This window comes from Bicyclus anynana, chromosome 22, assembly GCF_947172395.1.
Source record: "Bicyclus anynana chromosome 22, ilBicAnyn1.1, whole genome shotgun sequence".
NCBI lineage: Eukaryota > Metazoa > Arthropoda > Insecta > Lepidoptera > Nymphalidae > Bicyclus > Bicyclus anynana.
In genome coordinates, this window is record NC_069104.1 from 13,447,785 (window position 1) to 13,459,678 (window position 11,894).

General features: G+C 39.0%; 2 protein-coding genes across 4 annotated transcripts in view; one reads left to right on the plus strand and one right to left on the minus strand.

Annotated features, from left to right (window-relative positions):
- Positions 1-4,273, plus strand: part of LOC112053071 (calcium uptake protein 3, mitochondrial) — a 77,300-nt gene extending 73,027 nt beyond the window's left edge. For all 3 annotated transcript variants that reach the window (XM_052888466.1, XM_024092348.2, XM_024092351.2), the window contains 3 exons: positions 192-419; positions 691-848; positions 1,665-4,273. In XM_052888466.1, coding sequence (XP_052744426.1) covers positions 192-419; positions 691-848; positions 1,665-1,736 — 458 coding nt within the window. In that variant the 3' untranslated portion in view covers positions 1,737-4,273. The remainder of the gene's footprint in view (positions 1-191; positions 420-690; positions 849-1,664) is intronic.
- A 438-nt stretch (positions 4,274-4,711) lies between these two features.
- LOC112053069 (protein phosphatase methylesterase 1) lies at positions 4,712-11,893 on the minus strand. Its single transcript, XM_024092346.2, has 10 exons — positions 11,695-11,893; positions 10,947-11,148; positions 10,360-10,469; positions 9,138-9,292; positions 8,553-8,643; positions 8,103-8,168; positions 7,649-7,849; positions 7,416-7,573; positions 7,066-7,130; positions 4,712-6,057 (listed from the first exon to the last, which is right to left on the minus strand). The coding sequence occupies exons 1-10, from the start codon at positions 11,766-11,768 to the stop codon at positions 5,959-5,961; spliced, it is 1,221 nt and encodes a 406-aa protein (XP_023948114.2). The 5' UTR covers positions 11,769-11,893; the 3' UTR covers positions 4,712-5,958.
- Between the last annotated feature and the right edge of the window lies 1 nt (position 11,894).

Genomic DNA, 11,894 nt, shown 5'->3' on the forward strand with positions numbered 1-11,894 from the left:
TTCATTTATTTTAATTGATCAATAGAAATAATGAGTTAATTTTAACTTTGCTAATTCTTTTGCTTATATTAAAAATTTTAATATTTGTTTGGGGTTTCACAAGGGTATCTACTATATCCCTATATTTTCCTAATTTATATAAAAGAAACACCAGTGGATACATCAGTTTATTAGTCACTCTGTGTACGTAGGCCACGAGACGATATCAGAAGTGGACTTCGCGAAGATCCTGCTGCGCTACACGTACCTGGACACGGACGAGTACGACATGTACCTGGACCGACTGCTGGACCGCGTGCGCGACGAGCGCGGCATCACCTTCGACGAGTTCCGCACCTTCTGCCAGTTCCTCAACAACCTGGAGGACTTCACCATCGCCATGCGCATGTACACGCTCGCTGACCATCCCATATCCAAAGGTGACGAGTTTAACAGATTAAGAATTAATTAACTAATTCTAGTTCTACTTTGACCGTTGTTATTCTCATTTTAACCATTTCTTTTTAAATACAATGTATGAAAAAACAGTTGTTTACTTTTGTATTAAGAGCAATTTTGTTTTTGTTAAATATCAAAGGATCGTTAGATCAAAAATAAAGCGAAGTTATTCAAGAATTCGTTAGATCTGTATAGATTGTCTTGTACTAGTCAAGCTAATGATGAAGTGACTAAGCTAAGGGCGCTCCGCAGACGAGTTCCACCGCGCGGTGCGCATCTGCACGGGGCAGGCGCAGTCGCCGCACGTGGTGCGCACCGTGTTCGCCATCTTCGACGCGGACGGCGACGGCCTGCTCAGCTACAAGGAGTTCATCGCCATCATGAAGGACCGCCTGCACCGCGGGTTCAAGGTGCGCCCATCTACTAATATTTATTGTAGCACTATTCGCTTTCTTTACATGAATCTTACAATCGCTATTAGCGATGAGACCGCTTTTGTGCATATTTCTATCTACTTTATTTCTTAATGAATATGGCAATTTCATATATTTGTTATGTGCGATAAAGAATCTATCAATCGCTCTCCCTTTCATTGCGTTGTGTTGAAAGAGAAAGCGTTATTTCCAGTTCGACTCGTAATTGGTCGGTTTGTCTTCGAAAGATATGTGTTGACGCGACTGTTAGGCCTACAGATGTATTTCATGATCCATGCTCGACAACTATCATCTTCATGACCTTCCTTTACTCAGTACCTACAATGCTTTTCTTCATGCTACGAGTAACCTTCTTTTCTTTTCGGTGTCTCATCTTTTACTTTTTTCAATTTTTATAATATTTAATTTTAATAGTAACTCGTTCGCCTACTTCTTTAAAGAATTAATAACTTTGCTGATTTTTCCTGTTTGCAAAAATGAATGCGTAAATTATGTCATTAGGTACCACTGACCACTTGCGAATATCAACTTTACCATGTTTAGGTCCATCCATTAGAAGACTATTGAAGCACTTTTATATAGTCACAACATGTTAATTACATATAAGTGACTATGTTTGTATGGTAGACACCGCTGAGCAGATGATGTAAATTGTCATTTTTCATTCTTTCATCAGTTTGTCTAGCGTCGCTATAAGCCACCGAACATTCCTTTTAAATCCTATAAGATCACTTTTAAGTTTGAGTTTATTGAGGCATGTTTTGCTAAGTTTAAAACTGTTTGTATTTCCAGTCGTACGCCAAGAACGAAGGCTGGGAGGCGTTCAAGTCGTGCGTCAAGCAGGAGATGAAGAGCTCCGTGTGAGCTTGCAGCAGCGCTACTGGCGCTACGATCATTGCGTGTTTATATTTAGCACAAATCTCTCCCATTAATAAATCGAAGCAATTTTTTTTCTTATAGGTAGTCTTCTCGAGAGGAAATTAGTTAGTAAATTGTATCTCTAAATCTGAAAGTCGTTTTCTCAAAGAACTTGTTGGCAGACATTGCAAGCGCGTATATTCTAGTAATAGTTCTGCGTGTTCAGTGTCCCCCAAATCTAAATATAGACTCATTGAGTACAGATCACTGATAACACGGTTACTAATTAAGGAATATTTTAGATGTTCCATTGTTTATAGAAACGCACCTACTTAGATCGTATCTCCTCAGGGATGTACAGAATATGAAATATTTTTTACTTTTTTGCATTTTCCAATAATTGTAACTTGAATTAATGTAAATATTAATGTCTGCCTCCACGTTGTCTTGCCAATTAATTTCCGAATCAAATTCATTATTTAATAAGTTGTTATTAATACGGGATTCTTTTCGCGAGGTCATTTTTCATTTTACGTAAACGCATAAACTTGTAATACAAATATTTACTTATAAATCGTAAGTTTTCGAGTCACGAATATTGGTGTGACTATTCGTGATGGGTCAACAGGTGTAAACACATCATGAGTCAAAACCGCAGTATTTAAGTTAGCTAGCGATACCAAAGTGTGTCATGTATATTGTTGAACGATATAATATTGACTCGTACATAGTAATAGCGAATGTAAAGTCTGGGAGCTTCTTCCGATTGGCGTTTATATGTGAAAGGTATAACTTGCTTGTCACCGGCCAAGTACCCGACAAATCTTGTATAACTCGGGTTCGAATTCTCTCTATTTAATGCAGGTCATAAAAGTCCACTCTAATGTAGTTTATGAACTAAACTATGAACTAAACTATGATAACTAAAGAGAAAAAATACAAACACGGCAAAATGGAATGTTGTGTAGAGAGTCGTAGCACTTAACACTTGCGAATGTACGTATAGTTATTTTTATTAACAAAATGTATGATAGCCGACAGCCTCATTGGCTTAATGATTTAGAACCAGTTATATCATTATAATAACTGGACAAAGACTGCATTGCCTATTCTAAAATCTTGGCCTGTAACATACACAAATATAATGTGAAATCGCATGTTACTTTAATAATTTATTTGGAATCTTTAAATATTTGTTAATTTATAATTGTGTACTTTGGTTATGACAATTGTGATTTAAAATATGCCTAATGAAATTAAGTCACTAAAATAGGGACGAGATTATGAACTGCTTATATCTGTTAGTTAATCTTATAATATTATTTTACTATACTGCACTATTTAAGTATTTCGTACTTATTGATAGTCTCAAAGACTATGTAGGTACAAACACTACTGTAACAGATAATAATCTTCAAAAGATTAATTTAAAGTTAGTTGTGAATCAAAGTATTACATACATAGAGCTAGGTACTATTTATTTGATATTAATTTTATTTCAAGAGATTATTAAAATAAGCAATCCTTTTGTAATAGATATTTAATTTGAGTGATAGGTTCCCCACGAGTACCTAAGATAAGTTTCTTTTTTTCTGCACTTTTCAATAGTTATGGTAAAAAACGTGCGGTAATAGGTATTGCAATATTTATGTATCCTATTCACATTTTTACTGTAATTAGGTATTTAATATTTCTTACACTTTCTAATAAGTATAAAATTAAATATATCTTTCTTGAAATAGTTGAAAGACCAGTGGGTCCAGTGGTCTTCACACAGTCCCTGTATCACTTGACGGTATATCATAGAACCTTTTATGGTCTAAGATCCGGTATAAGGAATATTATATACCCTCATTGGTTGTTTATTTGGAATAAATAAATAATAGAAGATATTCACATTTACATATTGCAAATAGACTGCCTAGTTAAATTGCGGCCAAACACATCTTTCATACAAAACCATGAACTAGATGAAAGACATCATAAGACTGCCTTCCACCAGAGCGGAGCGAGGGAACGTAGGGGAGAAACGGACTATTGCAAATCAAATCAAAATTTATTTATTGCGAATTCTGGTTACAGTCAGATCTTATTAAAATAAACACCAAATTCCACCTTACAGCTTGCAATATCATTATAAAAAATAAATAAATGTTAAATATTAATTTATTTAACGCCGCTCTGCTTACCGATTGTGTATTTTAAACTAGCTCGCAGTCTCTGTCCACTTAAGGGGAGTGGAAATTTTGTGTATTCCTATTTCTCCGTTTCTCGGCTCCGCTGCCTCACTCCGCTTCGGTGGACTGGCAGCCTAATACAGTAAAATTAAGCATAAAATTAGACAACTAAATAACATATGAGGGTATATATTCTTCATGCCGGTTTTCATACTATTATGTGTGTTGCCCAAATTTAATGTATTGAATAAGGCGTGTGATTTTTATTACTAGTCGTTACCAGTGAAATATTTATTAATTCAAATGTAGTTTACAGTTTTGTATGGAATTCTGCTTTTTGTTGAAAATAAAGCTTGTTAATAACGATTGTTTTTTTTATCTCACTATACACCTGCAATTAAACTATAAATATCTATCTGTTCGACTGTGTCCGTCGTAGTGGGACTTATAAACTAAAACTTCTTTACAAACGCTCGATTTGGGGTCATTGAAAAAGAGAGCTAAAAGAAGTTTTACTTCAGTCACGTGGTCTAAAGTACATTCGTTTTTGTTTAAATTTCGTGTCAGTTGAGCTCCACAAATAGCTACCCAAACATGTCGACCAGCTGTCGCATTATTAAAGGCTAGTCTCAAATAAAATATCTGTGATTATTTTTAATTCTCTACATATTATGTAGTCTGCCAATCCGCATTGGGCCAGCGTGGTGAACTAAGGCCTCAACCCCTCTCATTCTGAAAGGAGACTCGTGCTCTACAGTGAGTCGAATATGAGTGGTTAATTATGATGATCAAATAAAATATTGGTTTTATTGACAATTATTTATTTTTATAAACATAAATTAAAATTACACTTTGAGAACAACTTTAATACTTTGCGTGGCACACCACCACACACACACACATCTCACTGTACACACACATATACAACATTACTGTAAACAAAAGCCGTAGGTTCGATGTCTGCTCTAAATGGAAAATACTCAAAACTCAAGAATAGCTGTATTTTTGACGTTTATTGGTGAGAAACGTCAAATATAATTTGAAACAATTTAGAAAAAGTTACTCCAGTTTTCAGACAGAGGAAAGGCCTTATTCGATATATTCTGCAAATTCAACTAAAATAGCATTTGATAAACATTATTAGTGACAACTTAACTTATCTTAAGTACAATAATCAATATATTAAAAAAAAATAAAGTGTTTGATTTCACTATACTTAATACTTATACACAAAACAACTCTGTCAACCAGTCTGTCTGTTTGGGCTAATTTTTAGAACGGTTGAACCAATTTAAACGGGGCTCTCACTGGAAGATATTGAGCATCATATAGCCTACTTTTTCTCAATTAGCATTTAATTATAATAAATATAATTTTTATTTCTATATAATAGTCTTTCAAAAAAAAAAACAACTTTTTCACACAAAAAATAATTTTAACTACGCCATCTTTTTATTTACTAGTCACCAGCATATGAACAGCGTTGTGTTAGGGAACCTGCTGCCTGCCTATTTACTATTTTAGTCTTTATTAACAACCTAATAAAACTAACATCAAATGTCTTCTAGCTACTGTAAGTACCAGTAAGCACCGGATGACATTTACATAGAATCTCAATATCGTATACGTCAAAGATACTGAATAAGCTTTAACAATCTAACTTGTTTGTCTAAATTGACCTTTTCATCATGAAACGAATGCTAATCTATTGTCGCAGACGATCAAATCGTTTAACAAACATGTTTGAATTGTCCAAAGTTTGACCGGCAACGGGCTCCTCAGCATACTGGTACCTTCAACCTCTACTAGATGGCGCTACTATAGTTAACACTATATCTTACAAGAAAATAAATGTTGTAATGATTTAGGAAAAACACTATAAAAAAATTAGCGGCGTTCCAGTTATAAAATGCTCGATAGTCCATGTGACTGCGTGCGTCGCGTCGGCGCGGAATCAGCAGAGGGTCGTGTCGACACGCCGTCGCGGAGCCAGAGGATCGTCAGCGGAGGGAGGCGTCGACAGAGTGTCGGCGCGCTGTCGACGTCGGCAGTCAGCAGCCCGGCGCCGACACCAGCTGCAGCTGCTCGCCGCGCGGCGTGGGCGCCGTCAGCCGGTGCCGCAGGGCGAAGGCCGCCAGCACGCGCGCCACCTGCACACGTCGCCGACATCAGCCCACCGCAGCACTGCCCTGCTCTCACGCCTTGACCGCACGTACCGAGTCAACGGGCGAGAGAGTAAAACGTTCCTCGGCCGAGACAGTGATGTAAGCGAGGTTGTTCACACGTGTTTTGAAATTAGCAGTCAGTTCAGTTATATTGAGACTACTAGCTGACGTCGCGCGGTTTCACCCGCGTGGTCCCCGTTCCCGTGGGAATATGGGGATAATATATAGCCTATAGCCTTCCTCGATAAATGGGCTATCTAACACTAAAAGAATTTTTGAAATCGGACCTGTAGTTCCTGAGATTATCGCGTTCAATCAAACAAACAAACAAACAAACAAACTCTTCAGCTTTATAATATTAGTATAGATAATTCGGATAAGATGGACCGTAAAACGATTATTAGAAAAAAAACAACGTCGGATTTGGAGACGACGTGGATGTTCATCCTTAGAATGTTTCAAAGGATCGATGTAAACATTTTGAGACTCTGTTAAAAAATATTACTCCATTGACACTGACTACTAACATACATGGTGTATTTTATTTTATTTGGAAATGTTTTAAACGAAAATTATCATAAGAAAAGGCGGCGACGTAACGATAATCATGTGGCCGTCGGCCGAGTGGCGAGACAATGCACGTTCAGACCTGGTGAGTGAGCGAGCGAGACAGTGCGGGGAAGGGAGGGTGGACACTCGGCCTAGTAGATAGAACGGGGGCCGAGCTACTGTCTCGGCGCTTCGTACGGCCGAGTGCTCGGCCGAGCACTCGTCGATATGTTTATACGTACCGAGTACTCGGCCGAGGACACTGCCTCGCCCGTTTGCTCGGTACGTGTGATCAAGGCATCACTTACAAAAGAGTGGGATTTGAAGTTTAGACCCTCCACACTGTATCAGGATTAGCAGGGATTGATAATGATAGACCCTGTCGCAATCATTGCTCGATCATTCAGTTAGAGCTTGTGATAGAAACCCCCAGAGCAAACCGACCTCGGCCGGCGAGTCCTCGTGCACGGCGTGTCCGCAGCGCGTCAGCACCTGCATCTGGAACTTGCCTGCAACACACACAAACACGTAAAAAAACGCTTTAGGTACTTGTACGAATCGTAAATCTATACTTTTTATAGACTCGCTATGACATCTATCGGACTTATTGCGCAAACATTTGTTACGTTCCTGTACATATAGATGGCGCTTATTGAACACTAATGTATTTTATATTGCATTTTTTTTTAATGCGAAGCTTAATTAAAAATTTACAAGTTTAGTTTGCTGATTGTTAGTGCTCTTGGTACACAAGAGTAGTACCAGGCGGGGGGTGCGGGTTCACTAGTGAGCACCTTGCATCTGCCCCACGGTGAGCGCGCGGTCCAGCCCCTCCACCGACGCCAGCAGCAGCAGGCGCGGCGCGCGCGTGGACAGGAAGGCGGCCGACAGCCCCAGGAACCAGCCCGACCAGTGCCGCTCCGAGCGCGCCAGCTCCACGCGCCAGCGGTACCTGCACGGTACCTCGCGGTTACACATAATGAACACGTTGGCGCGAGTCAGCGTGCGAGCAGCGCCATCTGCCTACCTCATGCCGCCCGGCGCCGGCGCGGGCTTGACGAAGTGCGCGGCGTCCCCCTCCGCGCCCTGCACCGCCGCGCCGTCCCCCTCGTCGCCCTCCTCCGCGATGACGTCAGCGCGCACGCCGCGCGTGTTGGGCAGCAGCGGGGAGGGGGGCGCGCTCTGGTATTGCTCGATTTCGTTTGTAGCCAGTTCACCCGTCTCGCAACTGGAATAGTTAATTAATATTTAATATTCCTCAATAAAATGGTCTAATTTTTTGACATGATGATTCACTTCAGTTTTGAATAAAGGTTATGATAGCAAAATAAATAAATCATTATATAAAGGTTTCCATTGCTTTCTGGCATTAGTTTCTGATTCCAATAGAATTGTATATTTAAAGGATGTGCGCTGAGCTGAGAGATCTTTATACCAAATGGAACAGGCAATACAAAGTACATATAATACGATAGACTCACTTGACGATCTGACTGGGCATGGAGACGCGCGCCGACTCTACGTTCCGCACCTGTCCGCTGCGCACGCTGCCGCCGCGTGCACACAAACACTCGTCAGTTCAATGTTCGCTACTAGATGGCGTAGTGCTAGTAGTACTACGCCATCTAGTGGCTTACTATAAAATTATCTAATAATTAATATTAAATTATGTAAGAAATTTTATTACAAATAATTCCTAAGCGCGAGGACAAATTATATCACTATATAAAGTGCGAATTTATGGTCCTTCGAGCCGGATATACATTTAACCATAACACATTGCTTTCAGCTCAATTAGATACTGCAGTTATATAAAGGTACGCTTAAATGATACGGATTTCATTTAGTTATTTTGTTTTTCCTTTTAAGTTACAATTAAATATTTTTTTGTTTGTCTAAAAATCATAAGCAATACAAATAACAACACATACCACCACTCTATGGCGTGCTCGATGCTGTTGAAGTGTGTGGGGCGGCTGCGCAGGAAGCTCTGCATGCTGGCCAGCGCCTCCATAGCGGTCCCTGGCATTTTCATTTATTGTTAGTTGACATCAACATTAATGACAAAAGTATTAAAAATAAGAGAAACAGACAACAGAATAGCTAGGCTTTGTGTAGTAGTTACCATGCAGACAAAGTTCAAGTGAAGGTGTGTGTTGAAGCATGTCATCAATTCCTCTACACCCAGAACACAAGAAACAGGTTCTGCTATAATATTTCACTCTTCCACACAATGGACCAGGCAAGTGCAAGGCGAGATGAATATTTACATAGAATGCTAAGAAAGAAAGAAGAAAGAAAATAAGTTTATTCATTTTTAGTTTAGTTACTAAGCATTTTGTCTCCCCTTGAGATAACAATTTCCATTAGTCTTTTGACTTATGTACCCACCCATTGGCATTTTTGATTCACGACTCAATGAGCTATATCGGTAATATTTTAAGGAACTCTTCATTTATTATTTGATTTCTAATGAAGATTTCTTAAGAATAATAGATTTAGCCGGTCCACAGTACCTTCCACGACGTCAATGACAGCGACGCCCTGCACCGCGGGCTCCAGCGAGGGCAGGTGCGCCGCCCGCACCGCCACCGCGCCGCCCATGGAGTGCCCCAGCAAGACGAGCGGCGGCAGCTCGGGGAACAGCTTGTGCAGCACCGCGCCCACGTCGCTACAACACAAGAGAGTTGGAGCTTAGGCCCACAACACTGCCCCAATGCAGGATTGGAAGAAAGAAAAGATAGATGAGTCAATGTCAAAATTCATTTATTTCAATTAGGCATATTACTAGCTCTTTTGAAAGTCAGGTAATGTTATTAGATAATGTTGATAATTAGTCGAAAACCTAAAATTAAAGTTACGAGGGTTCCGCACCTGCCTTGGTCCTAGTCCAAATTCTGCCAGGTTTTTATTTGTTTTCTACTCATAAGATATAACAAAACTTTTCAAAACAAAACCTGTCTTCACAGAGCTATACTATTGTACCAATAATAATAATAATTATAATATAATAATAATAATAAAAGCCTTTATTTACTGAACTTTATAAACATAATATTATTGTAACATATCATTGACACTGATTCTTTTCTTCAGCTTGCCCTCAGGCATAGGCCTCCTCCAGACACTTCCATAGTTCCCTATCTCTTGCTTTCCTTCTCCATGTGTCTCCTGCTGTCTGTCTGAGGTCATCCTCCCATCTTTGGCAGGGGCGACCTCTTTTCCTTTTTCCTATCCTAGGATACCACTCTGTCACATCCCTGGTCCACTTATCCCTTTTATCCCGCATGAAGTGTCCTGTCCACTTCCACTTAAGCTTCTTAATTGTTACTGCCATTGTACCAATACCTGGGCAAAATTATCATACCGTTTTGGTAAGTGATTATGCTAAAATGGAAGTGGGCTAACTTGTTAGGAGGTTGGTAATCTACAGTCCTTTCTGTTTGTACATGACATCATACCAAAATGCAAAATCGCTTAGCGGTATGTCTGTGCCGGTAGAGTGGTGAACTAGCCACAGCCAAAGTCTCCCACCAGCCAGACCTGGACCAATTAAGAAAACCTCAATCAGCCCAGCGGGGATCTAGCACAGGACCTCCGTCTTGTAAATCCACTGTGCATACCATTTCGCCACAGAGGCCATCAAAACTGTAGCAGCAATCAGATTGTAGTATGCACAACTAACTCTATGTGACTGTATCATGAGATGTTGATTTACTATTAAAGATGTCAACTCACTTTACAAGTGTGTCAATGCTCAAGTCATCAGGGTCCAGAGCCTTGGTCTCCCCGTGCCCGCGGATATCCATGGACACCACCTGGCAGTTGATCAGGCTGACTATTTCTTCCTGGAATACATCCACACTTAATACAATATAATGTAGAAGGTTTTGTAATTTTAGATTAAATCTTATTACATAAAAAGTAAAACCTTAAAAAGTCTGTTTTGATTAATTTGCATCTTAAGGGTAAAATAATAGGTATTGTGCTCTCAAATGCATTTCATCACAGCAGCCAATGTCATCTTAATGCAAGCATTCTACAGGAGATATTATACTGAGAATGTCTTAATATTCTAATGGTACAGTACACTAACACAAGAGAGATATGATGTGAGCTTAATGACTGAATCTTTATCAGCCTAGTATTTAGCCAGTGACATATCTCACAGAAAATGGACAAAATGTCTATTTATCTTCAAAAGATACATTATTTGGTTGCACTGTAGGCCTACTGGAAGCTTTAACAATTAAATACAATTTTTTTTAATAAAACATAAGTTAGAGGGATCATCATATTAAGCGATAATGCTATGCTGTACCTACTGTGAACAAAGCCCAGCTGAGTCCCGAGTATCCTCCACCGTGCAGAGTGACAATCCTCGGCTGGTCGGGATGCTCCGGCTCTGGAGACAGGTACACCCTGAACACGCCCACCTCTAGCTCCACATCTACATACTTGTCAAAGTAATTCTTCCACGCCACAGGGGAGTAGTCCTTACGACGCGCCCCACTGAAGGGTGCCAGTCTACGAGACAAAGTTCTCTATTCTTACTTTACGATTATTATTTCATTATCAATTATAAAAATAAATTTATAACCAAAAAAATAGCAACACCTACTTAATTAATAAAATAATTATGCTGGGCATTAAGTAGCATTGGTGGAAATTCAATAGAATCCTACTAAAATGTGTAATATCAACAGTGTTCTTGAAATATATGAGTCCAGTCCTATACACCAGCTTGTACCAGTTGATAGAGAAAGAGCAGGGATGGTACAATTTGTTAGACATAATCTTAATATTACAAACATAATCAATAACACGCAACTAAACACGTAACGTCTCAGATGAACTTATAGGCATATTCCTTTGACCTTTCAGTATTCAGTCGTCCAGAACCAAGTTAGTTACAGCATTTTCAAAATGTAATTTTACATACAATTTATTCAAAACTCAACATGATTTTGTTAAATACAGATAATAGGTAGATCGAAAACAATCTAAAAACACAATGTTTATTATACTTTAATCGATTTGTAAATATAATTTGATTTCATAAACTTAACTTACTTCGATATGCCAGATGTCCGAGGCATTTTCGGCGGCAGTTTATTCTTCATTATAGTTTTCTGTAACGACGACATTATTTACTTTTACTAATTTAATAAATTCGTCTTACAGAATAGAAATTACGGTAAATATGTTATTTGCGGTTAAATAATAAACAACGCGTCCACATCCGACATTCATTTTACAATGAATGTCAATGT